The sequence below is a fragment of the Oncorhynchus mykiss genome, chromosome 13, assembly GCF_057628025.1.
Source record: "Oncorhynchus mykiss isolate SJ-2025 chromosome 13, ASM5762802v1, whole genome shotgun sequence".
In the NCBI taxonomy this organism is placed as follows: Eukaryota; Metazoa; Chordata; class Actinopteri; order Salmoniformes; family Salmonidae; genus Oncorhynchus; species Oncorhynchus mykiss.
In genome coordinates, this window is record NC_143034.1 from 5,630,385 (window position 1) to 5,644,936 (window position 14,552).

Below are 14,552 nucleotides of genomic sequence, written 5' to 3' on the forward strand. Positions count from 1 at the left end.
AACCATAACCCCTAACCATAACCATAACCCATAACCATAACCCCTAACCATAACCCATAACCATAACCATAACCCCTAACCATAACCCCTAACCCCTAACCATAACCCCTAACCATAACCATAACCCATAACCATAACCCCTAACCATAACCCCTAACCATAACCATAACCCCTAACCATAACCCCTAACCATAACCATAACCCCTAACCCCTAACCATAACCCCTAACCATAACCCATAACCCCTAACCATAACCCATAACCATAACCATAACCCATAACCCCTAACCATAACCCCTAACCATAACCCCTAACCATAACCATAACCCCTAACCCATAACCCCTAACCATAACCCCTAACCATAACCCCTAACCATAACCATAACCCCTAACCCCTAACCATAACCCCTAACCATAACCATAACCCCTAACCATAAGCATAACCCATAACCATAACCCCTAACCATAACCCCTAACCCCTAACCATAACCCCTAACCATAACCCCTAACCATAACCCCTAACCATAACCATAACCATAACCCCTAACCATAACCATAACCCCTAACCATAACCCCTAACCCCTAACCCTAACCCCTAACCATAACCCCTAACCATAACCATAACCCATAACCATAACCCCTAACCCCTAACCATAACCCCTAACCATAACCCATAACCCATAACCCCTAACCCCTAACCATAACCATAACCATAACCATAACCATAACCCATAACCATAACCCCTAACCCCTAACCATAACCCCTAACCATAACCATAACCCATAACCATAACCCCTAACCATAACCATAACCCCTAACCATAACCATAACCATAACCCCTAACCATAACCCCTAACCATAACCATAACCCTAACCATAACCCCTACCCATAACCATAACCCCTAACCATAACCCCTAACCATAACCATAACCCATAACCATAACCCCTAACCATAACCCCTAACCCCTAACCATAACCATAACCCCTAACCATAACCATAACCCATAACCATAACCCCTAACCATAACCATAACCCCTAACCATAACCATAACCCCTAACCATAACCATAACCCCTAACCCCTAACCATAACCCCTAACCATAACCCATAACCCCTAACCATAACCATAACCCATAACCATAACCCATAACCATAACCCCTAACCATAACCATAACCCATAACCCCTAACCATAACCCCTAACCATAACCCATAACCATAACCCCTAACCCCTAACCATAACCCCTAACCATAACCCCTAACCATAACCATAACCCCTAACCATAAGCATAACCCATAACCATAACCCCTAACCATAACCCCTAACCCTAACCATAACCCTAACCATAACCCCTAACCATAACCCCTAACCATAACCATAACCCTAACCATAACCCCTAACCATAACCCATAACCATAACCCCTAACCATAACCATAACCCCTAACCATAACCCCTAACCATAACCCCTAACCATAACCATAACCCCTAACCATAACCATAACCCATAACCATAACCCCTAACCCCTAACCATAACCCATAACCCCTAACCATAACCCATAACCATAACCCATAACCCCTAACCCCTAACCATAACCCCTAACCATAACCCCTAACCATAACCCCTAACCATAACCATAACCATAACCCCTAACCATAACCCCTAACCATAACCCCTAACCATAACCATAACCCCTAACCATAACCCCTAACCATAACCATAACCCCTAACCATAACCCCTAACCATAACCCCTAACCATAACCCCTAACCATAACCATAACCCCTAACCATAACCATAACCCCTAACCATAACCCCTAACCATAACCATAACCATAACCATAACCCATAACCATAACCCCTAACCATAACCCCTAACCCCTAACCATAACCCCTAACCATAACCCCTAACCATAACCCCTAACCCCTAACCATAACCATAACCCCTAACCATAACCATAACCCCTAACCCCTAACCATAACCCATAACCCCTAACCATAACCCCTAACCATAACCCCTAACCATAACCCCTAACCATAACCATAACCCCTAACCATAACCATAACACCTAACCATAACCATAACCATAACCCCTAACCATAACCATAACCCCTAACCATAACCCCTAACCCCTAACCATAACCCCTAACCATAACCCCTAACCATAACCATAACCATAACCCCTAACCATAACCCCTAACCATAACCCCTAACCATAACCATAACCCCTAACCATAACCCCTAACCATAACCCCTAACCATAACCCTAACCATAACCCCTAACCATAACCCCTAACCATAACCCCTAACCATAACCCCTAACCATAACCCCTAACCATAACCCCTAACCATAACCCCTAACCATAACCCCTAACCATAACCCCTAACCATAACCCTAACCATAACCCCTAACCAAAACCATAACCATAACCCCTAACCATAACCCCTAACCATAACCATAACCCTAACCATAACCCCTAACCATAACCCCTAACCATAACCCCTAACCATAACCCCTAACCATAACCCCTAACCATAACCCCTAACCATAACCATAACCATAACCCCTAACCATAACCATAACCCCTAACCATAACCCCTAACCATAACCCCTAACCATAACCCCTAACCATAACCCCTAACCATAACCCCTAACCATAACCATAACCCCTAACCATAACCCCTAACCATAACCCCTAACCATAACCATAACCATAACCCTAACCATAACCCCTAACCATTACCATAACCCCTAACCATAACCATAACCCTAACCATAACCCCTAACCATAACCATAACCCTAACCATAACCCCTAACCATAACCATAACCATAACCATAACCCCTAACCATAACCCCTAACCATAACCCCTAACCATAACCCATAACCATAACCCCTAACCCTAACCATAACCCCTAACCATAACCATAACCATAACCATAACCCCTAACCATAACCATAACCCCTAACCATAACCCCTAACCATAACCCCTAACCCCTAACCATAACCCCTAACCCCTAACCATAACCCCTAACCATAACCATAACCCCTAACCATAACCCCTTACCATAACCATAACCCCTAACCATAACCCTAACCCCTAACCATAACCCTAACCCCTAACCATAACCCCTAACCATACCATAACCATAACCCTAACCACTAACCCCTAACCATAACCCTAACCCCTAACCATAACCATAACCCCTAACCATAACCATAACCCCTAACCATAACCATAACCCTAACCATAACCCCTAACCATAACCCTAACCATAACCCCTAACCATAACCCTAACCATAACCCTAACCATAACCCCTAACCATAACCATAACCCCTAACCATAACCCCTAACCATAACCCCTAACCATAACCCTAACCATAACCCCTAACCATAACCCTAACCCCTAACCATAACCCCTAACCATAACCATAACCCCTAACCATAACCATAACCCTAACCATAACCCCTAACCATAACCCTAACCATAACCCCTAACCATAACCATAACCCTAACCATAACCCTAACCATAACCATAACCCCTAACCATAACCATAACCCTAACCCCTAACCATAACCCCTAACCATAACCCCTAACCATAACCATAACCCCTAACCCCTAACCATAACCCTAACCATAACCCTAACCATAACCCTAACCCCTAACCATAACCCTAACCATAACCCCTAACCATAACCCTAACCATAACCCCTAACCATAACCATAACCCCTAACCATAACCCTAACCATAACCCCTAACCATAACCATAACCCCTAACCATAACCATAACCCCTAACCATAACCATAACCCCTAACCATAACCATAACCCCTAACCATAACCCCTAACCATAACCCCTAACCATAACCCCTAACCCCTAACCATAACCATAACCCCTAACCATAACCATAACCCCTAACCATAACCCCTAACCATAACCATAACCCCTAACCATAACCATAACCCCTAACCCCTAACCCCTAACCATAACCCCTAACCATAACCATAACCCTAACCATAACCCCTAACCATAACCCTAACCCCTAACCATAACCCCTAACCATAACCATAACCCCTAACCATAACCCCTAACCATAACCCCTAACCATAACCCCTAACCATAACCCCTAACCATAACCCCTAACCATAACCCCTAACCATAACCATAACCCCTAACCATAACCCCTAACCCCTAACCATAACCCCTAACCATAACCCCTAACCATAACCCCTAACCATAACCCCTAACCATAACCCCTAACCATAACCCCTAACCCCTAACCATAACCCCTAACCATAACCCTAACCATAACCATAACCCATAACCCTAACCATAACCCCTAACCATAACCCTAACCCCTAACCATAACCCCTAACCATAACCATAACCATAACCCTAACCATAAACCATAACCCATAACCCCTAACCATAACCCTAACCATAACCCTAACCATAACCCTAACCCCTACCCCTAACCATAACCCCTAACCATAACCCCTAACCCCTAACCATAACCCATAACCCTAACCCCTACCCCTAACCATAACCCCTAACCATAACCCCTAACCCTAACCCTAACCATAACCCCTAACCATAACCCCTAACCATAACCCTAACCATAACCCTAACCATAACCCCTAACCATAACCCCTAACCCCTAACCATAACCCCTAACCATAACCCCTAACCATAACCCCTAACCATAACCCCTAACCATAACCCCTAACCCCTAACCATAACCCCTAACCCTAACCATAACCCCTAACCATAACCCTAACCATAACCCCTAACCATAACCCCTAACCCCTAACCCCTAACCATAACCCCTAACCCCTAACCATAACCATATTTCATGGCTTTTAAAGAGCTTGTTTTACGGCGCTTGTTTTATTGCCATTTTTTAACAAGTTCTGTAGATCAGATGTTAATGAAGCAATACAGACCACATTGAGGGGTCTGGAGTTTAGTTTGCCTGTTCTACAGTCTGGTAAAGATACGGGGGTTGACTGGGACAGGCAATGTAACATCCATCATGATTGTAAGGAAATGGGACAGGCAATGTAACACCCATCATGATTTTAAGGAAATGGGACAGGCAATGTAACATCCATCATGATTTTAAGGAAATGGGACAGGCAATGTAACATCCATCATGATTTTAAGGAATGGGACAGGCAATGTAACATCCATCATGATTATAAGGAAATGGGACAGGCAATGTAACATCCATCATGATTTTAAGGAAATGGGACAGGCAATGTAACATCCATCATGATTTTAAGGAAATGGGACAGGCAATGTAACATCCATCATGATTATAAGGAAATGGGACAGGCAATGTAACACCCATCATGATTTTAAGGAAATGGGACAGGCAATGTAACATCCATCATGATTTTAAGGAAATGGGACAGGCAATGTAACATCCATCATGATTATAAGGAAATGGGACAGGCAATGTAACATCCATCATGATTATAAGGAAATGGGACAGGCAATGTAACATCCATCATGATTATAAGGAAATGGGACAGGCAATGTAACATCCATCATGATTATAAGGAAATGGGACAGGCAATGTAACATCCATCATGATTATAAGGAAATGGGACAGGCAATGTAACATCCATCATGATTATAAGGAAATGGGACAGGCAATGTAACATCCATCATGATTATAAGGAAATGGGACAGGCAATGTAACATCCATCATGATTATAAGGAAATGGGACAGGCAATGTAACATCCATCATGTTTTAAAGGAAATGGGACAGGCAATGTAACATCCATCATGATTATAAGGAAATGGGACAGGCAATGTAACATCCATCATGATTATAAGGAAATGGGACAGGCAATGTAACACCCATCATGATTTTAAGGAAATGGGACAGGCAATGTAACACCCATCATGATTATAAGGAAATGGGACAGGCAATGTAACACCCATCATGTTTTTAAGGAAATGGGACAGGCAATGTAACACCCATCATGATTTTAAGGAAATGGGACAGGCAATGTAACATCCATCATGATTATAAGGAAATGGGACAGGCGATGTAACATCCATCATGATTTTAAGGAAATGGGACAGGCAATGTAACATCCACCATGATTTTAAGGAAATGGGACAGGCAATGTAACATCCATCATGATTTTAAGGAAATGGGACAGGCAATGTAACATCCATCATGATTTAAAGGAAATGGGACAGGCAATGTAACATCCATCATGATTTTAAGGAAATGGGACAGGTGATGTAACACCAATCATGATTTTAAGGAAATGGGACAGGCAATGTAACATCCATCATGATTTTAAGGAAATGGGACAGGTGGTGTAACACCCATCATGATTATAAGGAAATGGGACAGGCAATGTAACATCCATCATGATTTTAAGGAAATGGGACAGGTGATGTAACACCAATCATGATTTTAAGGAAATGGGACAGGTGATGTAACACCCATCATGATTATAAGGAAATGGGACAGGCAATGTAACATCCATCATGATTATAAGGAAATGGGACAGGCAATGTAACATCCATCATGATTTTAAGGAAATGGGACAGGTGGTGTAACACCCATCATGATTATAAGGAAATGGGACAGGCAATGTAACATCCATCATGATTTTAAGGAAATATTTTTGCAGTCTATCTTCATGTCAACTGATGGGTTTTGACCTATAAACTTCAAACATCCTTGATGATGTCACGGCGGGAGAGAGAGAGAGAGAGAAGGTGCCGGACGTGTAAATACTGTCAGAACATGTTGTTGACATCAGGGAGAGAGAGAGAGAAGGTGCCGGACATGTAAATACTGTCAGAACATGTTATTGACATCAGGGAGAGAGAGAGAAGGTGCCGGACATGTAAATACTGTCAGAACATGTTATTGACATCAGGGAGAGAGAGAGAAGGTGCCGGACATGTAAATACTGTCAGAACATGTTGTTGACATCAGGGAGAGAGAGAGAAGGTGCCGGACATGTAAATACTGTCAGAACATGTTATTGACATCAGGGAGAGAGAGAGAAGGTGCCGGACATGTAAATACTGTCAGAACATGTTATTGACATCAGGGAGAGAGAGAGAAGGTGCCGGACATGTAAATACTGTCAGAACATGTTATTGACATCAGGGAGAGAGAGAGAAGGTGCCGGACATGTAAATACTGTCAGAACATGTTATTGACATCAGGGAGAGAGAGAGAAGGTGCCGGACATGTAAATACTGTCAGAACATGTTATTGACATCAGGGATCATATGGAAAGCAGGGGTGGGGTCACAGACCGGTACGAGTCAACAGGACAGCTCTGAGTTAGGGAGGATTAAGGAATTCGAGGATGAGGTCAGATGACGTGAGAAAGAACATGTTATTGTTATCAGGGATCATATGGAAAGGAGGGGTGGGGTCACAGACCGGTACGAGTCAACAGGACAGCTCTGAGTTAGGGAGGATGAAGGAATTTGAGGATGAGGTCAGATGACGTGAGAAAGAACATGTTATTGTTAGACATCAGGGATCACATGGAAAGGAGGGGTGGGGTCACAGAGTCAACAGGACAGCTCTGAGTTACGGAGGATGAAGGAATTTGAGGATGAGGTCAGATGACGTGAGAAAGAATAGTCATCACTACAGTTCTGCCTAGCAACAGAGAGGTATTGGTCTGACCATATGTGAGGAGGAGACTCAGCCTTGGAAGGGTTAAATACCAGCGCTGGTGTGAATAGGTTGCTTGTCTCATGCAGCTGTAAGACCCAATGGGTGATTTAAACTTGGTTTAAGCTTTACCAACCGTCCCTGAGTTTATTTACTCTGTTTGTTTATTTAAGAACCTAACACAACTAACAGAACTCTGTCTACTGTGGTGGAAATATACCTGGGGCCTGTTGCACAAAAGTAGAATTAAGACATCCGGGATAAATGACTCAGCTGAGCTCAATGAAGCCAAAACATGTGCGTCCAGGCTTAATTGGTTGCACAAAGACCAAGCCAGGATGAGCAGACACGGATTCATTAAGCCAGGTGAAACCAATCCTGGATAGGTGCGCGCTCACGGCTCACTCAAATAGACCCCGCCACAGATCACAGATTAACTGATTTACCATGGCAACTAGAGCCGCGTACTTTTCCCCGTCGGAAGCACAAATCCTCATGGAGGCATACGAGGAGGTAAAAGATATAATTAAGAAGAAAGGCAACACCGCCACAGTGATAAAGCAAAGAGAAAAAGCGTGGCAAAGTATTGCAGACCGCCTGAATGCGTAAGTAGTGCACAATTACACACTCACCGCTCCGCTGAAACATCACAATTACAATTCAAATATTTAATTCACATCTCCAAAAATGCAGTTGTACTGTAATTATGAAACGGTTAATTTTTTTTATTGAAATGCACTGCAGATATGAGTGAAATTGTGTAAAGTAACTCCAACACACTGTATAAAGCTATGATAAAATTTTTGATATTTTTACTGAAAACAAGACAAAAATACCAAGTAATTTTTTGCAGTGTGACTCCATTAAGTGTGTGTGTGTGTGTGTGTGTGTGTGTGTGTAGATTAAACATGAACGGGCCAAAACGGACATGGCAGCAGGTCAAAATCAAATACAAGAACATTCTGCAGAATGGTATGGTCCCTGACTAATATTTAACAAAGCACAAGCATATATTGTACCCAGAAGGTGCCTGCTCACACATTGTCTGTACTGTTTTAGCAGTGAAAAAGAATACCCACAGACAAGGCACGGGTGGTGGGTCACCAAAGGCTGACCTTACCCCAGCAGAGGACATGGCCTTGGAGCTAAATAAAGGCAGGCCCGTCTTAGAGGGGATCCCTGGGGGGAAAGAGACGAGCATAGGTTCCTCCCAAGATGCCACCCGCTTCATTCAAGGTATGTCCTTCCATCTCTACATGGGATACAACCACATTCATATTGAATCAATTTGGACTGTCTGACTTTGGTTTACCTATTGCCTTGCAGTGTCTGGCAGCACTGTGTTCCTGTTAGAGCCACCAGCACAAGCACCAGACGATGCTGATCCAGTGAGTACTCCATCAAAGGCATACTGTAGGCCTGGCATGTCTTGTCTACTAGCTTCAATATGAATCCGATTAAATGTGATAGGGTGAAGGCCCCAGTGCAGCAGCAACAGCACATGATGGAGACGATGATGAGGAGGAGACCATCTCTCTGGATTCCAGAAGGCATGAGGTATCATGTTAAGACTGTGAAAGTACTATTTACTCTACAATGGTGAGGAGTCCTCATCAAAATCAAAAAATCTAATTTCTTTTACAGGACCCAGATGCTATACAGTGGGAAAACCAGCCTGGCAACATAGTGCGTATTAATAAAAGGACACCACATCCTGCCAAATTCCAGCTGCGCTAATTGTATTGTGTTCACAGAGCTCACAAGCTATCAGAAAGTTGTATGGCAACCACCTCCGGTGCCAAATAGAACTGGCAGACATAGACATTCAGTACAAGAAGAAAAAGATGGAAAATCTTGCACTGGAGTTCGAAATAAAAAAGAGGACAATTAGGAAACTGGACCTTGAAATAAAAAAACTTGAGAGGGAGGTGAGATATGCCTTCAATGTACACTGTATGCTAACTGTAACACAAATGTATTCATCATTATTTTTCTTTCCTCCCCCAGCTCCAAGAAGATGACACAGCTCAAAATAAAAATTAGGTATATTCTCGTAAAGTCAAGTGAGCCATGACATATGAGCTCTTATTGTGAGCACACAGGACGGTGGCATCTTTCTAAGGTTTTTTTTATTTTCCCAGCAATCAGTACAACCAAGTCATCGTTATAAGGCATCGCCCTCTTTTGCCCACCCCCCCCAGCACCAGGTGTGGCCACTAGCCTATATGAAGGCCCAAAATTGTGTGTTCCTTTCTGCTCTGACAATGGCATGCCCATTCGTGCGAGATGTGGTGGATGAAGAAGCACTTGTGCTGAGGAGAGCCTTCAGGTGAGAAAGGGTCTTCAGGGACCGGTTGGACCCACTGGCCTTCCCTGATGACCATCTATATGAAAGATACAGGTTTTCTGCAGATGGCATCAGGTATCTATGCAGACTACTGGGTCCCAAGATTAAGCACCGCACTGCACGGAGCCATGCACTGAGTGTGGAGCAAATGGTTTGTGTGGCCTTGCGCTTTTTTGCTAGTGGAGCCTTCCTGTACTCAGTGGGGGATGCAGAACAGCTGAACAAGGCCACAATTTGCCGCACAATAAGGAGTGTGTGTCTGGCTATCAAAGCATTAGCAGATGTCTTCATCTCCTTCCCTGGCCACAGAAGACTCTGTGACATCAAAGAGGAGTTCTATAGGATTGCAGGTAAGAGGATCTACAAATTACAGGACAACTGTTAACACATAGTAGGATACTCATTACTTTGTGTGACAGGTTTCCCCAATGTCATTGGTGCAGTGGACTGCACACACATAAGGATAAAAGCCCCCTCAGGTGCCCATGAGGCCGATTTTGTGAATAGGAAATCCTTTCACAGCATTAATGTTCAGGTGAACATAACTTTTTGATATTGTCCATTGACGAACACTCTGCATTGCCAGTGATGTGCATTGATTGGTGTAATATTCCTCATCTTATGATTTCAGATGGTCTGCAATGCTGACTGTGTGATCAGCAATGTTGTGGCAAAATGGCCTGGCTCAGTCCATGACTCCAGAATCTTTCGGGCCTCTGAAATCTATCAGTGCCTATCACAAGGTAAGCCACACAACCCCTATTTATAACCATCATGGCTGTGTCAAGAATATCACTGTGTTTATGAGGTAGTAATGATGAGATTTTGTGTTGACAGGTGAATTCTCTGGTGTGTTGCTGGGAGACAGGGGGTATGGCTGCCAGCCTTTTCTCCTGACACCTTTCACAGACCCCCAGGAAGCACAGCAGGCCTACAACCATGCCCATGCCAGGACCAGGGCCAGAGTTGAAATGACCTTTGGCCTCCTGAAGGCACGCTTTCACTGCCTTCACAAATTAAGGGTCAGCCCTGTTAGGGCATGTGATATTACTGTGGCTTGTGCTGTCCTTCACAATGTGGCCTGCCTGAGGAAGGAGAGGGCCCCCAGAGTGCCACCAGCCATGGACTGGGACAATCCGGCAATCTTCCCTGATGACGACAGTGGTCGGCTGCTGAGGGACCAATATGTGTTGAATTATTTTAGTTAGTATGTGTGCTTTCAATTTTGGTTAAATATGTCCTGCGGTGGCAGAGGAATTTGGGTTTTTTTGGGTTCGTTTTTTGACGAATTTGGCCTCTTATGATGTTTGTGCGGTATACTGTGTGTAATACAAGGCTGCAGGGAGGCTACTGCATCCATTCATTTGTCTGTTCAGTTGATGTGTATGGATTTGTCCTGCATTTATTTTAGTGTGCAGACATGCAGGGTGTGTTATACACATTCAAAGGTCTGTATATGTATCATTTTGTATAATATGCTTAGATTCTGTGCTTTCCATCTTGTAGAGTCACTGTGACTTCAGTTTTGAAAGGAGCTGATGGTTTACCTGCTTTGTTTTGTCCTTATTCAATAAAGGAACATAATGTTACACATTGTGTTTTTATATTCATATGGAATGTGTATTTGTTTATATGACAGAGTACTAGGGCCACACTGAAGAAAAAGGATAAAGTCATAAATTTATGAGGCTGGTTCTTTCTGCAGAAAAGCTACATATTGTTTTTACAGTTTTGATACTTATGACAATGTGATACTTAATATTCTGGCACATCAGCATGTCTTTGTTTATGAAACCATACTGAAGTACAATTTCACGAAATGCCCCACATCTGTCATTTTAACAACTGTCCTCCTTTAAAACAACTGGTTACAATATTATGACTTGTGTTTTTTTCCCCTCTGTGGCCCTAATATTCTAGCATTTTATATATAGCCTTATAGTCTATGGGAAACTGTAAATTATCTAATGATAGCAACATCATCTAAAAATCATTTTTTATCCAAAATCATTGAAATTAATGATCACAAACGTTTAAATAACAGTGGGTCTAGTTATATGTGATAACAATGTATAGTGAGCAGTGAAATAACTATTGGTTTCCATTTGTGGTGACTGCTGACTGACATTAGGGATGAGATTAAATAGATCCTGGAATTTAGCCTGGTCTGGAGCAGGCTAGCTCCACAGAATAAATCTCCATGGTAATTTATACCATAACATATCCTCCTGCCCCCTATCCATCTTTAGTGCAACCGGATTACGGATCAATTGAGCCAGGATCACCAAGATATCCTGGCTTAATCCCTTATCCTAGTTTTGTGCAACAGGCCCCTGGTAACAGATACCAGTCCATCTTCATGTCAACTAACAGAACTCTGCTGGTTGTCCTGGTAACATACTAGATGGCAGATCTATTTAATTTGTTCAAACTAAACTACAGCACTTACTTTGATGTGTCAAATCTGATCCTTTCTTCTCTTCTCCTCCTCTCACAGTTCCACTCAGCCCCGTTGTTTTCCTGCAGTCCACCAGCAGCACAGACAACCTCTTCATACCCAGCAATAAGGTGCTACCGGGAGAGGCACGACACGGGGACTCCGGGAGGGAGGAAGGGCTAGCGTTGTCCTGGTAACCATAAAGAGGGGAGACAGACTGTTACGGATACCATTATCCTGTGTGTGTGTGTATCCTGTGTGTTTCTTTTCTCTCTGTCTTCCCTCACAGGTGAACATCATCACTCCCCAATCAGTCAACAATCAACCCATCAATCAGAAGACACACCTCCTCCTGTTTCCTACCCTATCACAGTTCCTTCCCCATGGTTTAAAAACCCCATCATTTGTTTGCTCAGGAGCTCAATCTTTGTAATGCTATGTTGATAGATCTCTGTTCTTCATAGATTTCAGTAGCTCAATCTTTGTAATGCCATGTTGATAGATCTCTGTTCTTCATAGATTTCAGTAGCTCAATCTTTGTAATGCCATGTTGGTAGATCTCTATTCTTCATAGATTTCGGTAGCTCAATCTCTTTGTTAATACCATGTGGGTAGATCGCTGGTCTTTATAGATTTCAGTAGCTCAATCTCTTTGTTAATGCCATGTTGGTAGAGCTCTGTGTTTGACTCGCTCTCTGTGTATTAATTAACCTCTTCTTTTGTTTGAGCACCTCCAAATCACTTTGTCATCTCCTGTGAGTATTGTTTTGGTTATGGTGTTTGTTTGTTGCTGGTGGGAAAAGGGGAAACCAAGACAAGTCGCCCATGGGCATACACTACCCGTAGGTGAACTTTGTTAAAAACACTAGTTAGAACTGGGCGGACCACCCACTGTATTTTTTTTGTTAGTTAGTTAGCTGTTGTTAAAGTAGGCTAGTCTAGCTTAGGGGTGTTTTTGCATATTTGTTTCTTTCCTTGGGTCCAGCTCAGCCCCTTTTCCTGCTCCCCCCATTACCGTGTGTTTATAAATAAACCCTGAGTTTGACGGTATTATTTCGGTTGTCGTGGTTATTTCGTTCACACTCACTTTGTCACAATTATAATTTACATGAGTTATGTTACGGGTCTCACTACCATCCCCCCTAGACTGTCGGGCCAAAAGGGATTCGTAACATAAGTGGGGGCTCGCCCGGGATGTCTTTACTGACACCCATGCCGCTCATGTAGATTGTGATCGTGGTATAGTTCAGTGTTGAGCGTCATAGCTGAAGTAGCATTAGTGTTTGCTATTTTTTTTGGCTCTTGTGAAGTAGTGTAAGATGGCTACTTTTGATTTGAAGTCCTTTTTGGATAATCCTTCATGGGAGGTTTTTGATAAATGTCGTAGAGTTGATTTAATGACCTTGGCTGACCATTATTCGGTATTGATTCCACAGAGTTTAGTTAAGGCGGAGGTTAAACAGCTGGTGTTAAATGTATTGTTGGAAGAGCAGGTGCTTGTGTTACCGCTGCCTGGGCATACTAACCCTGTAGGGGATGTTGCTGCTCCTGTAAGCCCATTGGTGTCTGATAGTGAGGGCGAGGCTAAAACACCAGCCACATTGTCCCATTTAGATCCACTCTCCCCACTGTCAAACGGCGATGCCAGGAGGGATGTCCGTTTAGCACAGTTACAACTAGAGGTGGAAGAGAGAGCCCAAATTAGGCGAGAGACTCTCCAGTTGGAGATGTGTAAAATTGAGGCAGAAAAAGAACGAGAACGAGAACAGAGGCAGATGACGTTTAAAATGCGCCAGATGGAACTGGAGGCAGAGACAGCGAGGCTAGCCTTCGTTCCTGCTGTCACTGTTAGTGAGTCGTCCTCACCAGCTGTGTCCTCAAACACGTTTGACATTAGCAGGCAGATAGCCTTAGTACCTTTGTTCAGAGAGTCGGAGGTTGACTCCTATTTTTGCGTATTTGAGCGTATAGCCGTAGCATTGAAGTGGCCTGAAGAGGTATGGTGCCTATTACTTCAGTGTAAATTAACTGGTAAAGCCCAAGAGGTTTTGTCAGCGCTACCTCTGGAGGACAGTTTGAATTATGAAGTGGTC

General features: G+C 43.2%; 1 protein-coding gene and 1 long non-coding RNA gene across 3 annotated transcripts in view; one reads left to right on the top strand and one right to left on the bottom strand.

Annotated features, from left to right (window-relative positions):
- The window catches only part of LOC118940008 (uncharacterized), a 31,911-nt gene that overhangs the window by 13,354 nt on the left and 4,005 nt on the right, over positions 1–14,552 (bottom strand). For both annotated transcript variants that reach the window (XM_090194866.1, XM_090194865.1), the window contains exon 3: positions 12,472–12,649. In XM_090194866.1, coding sequence (XP_090050992.1) covers positions 12,472–12,649 — 178 coding nt within the window. The remainder of the gene's footprint in view (positions 1–12,471; positions 12,650–14,552) is intronic.
- Positions 9,146–11,611, top strand: LOC149978672 (uncharacterized). The gene is made up of 2 exons (XR_016485597.1): positions 9,146–10,765; positions 10,860–11,611. It is a non-coding gene; the product is annotated as an uncharacterized LOC149978672 (long non-coding RNA).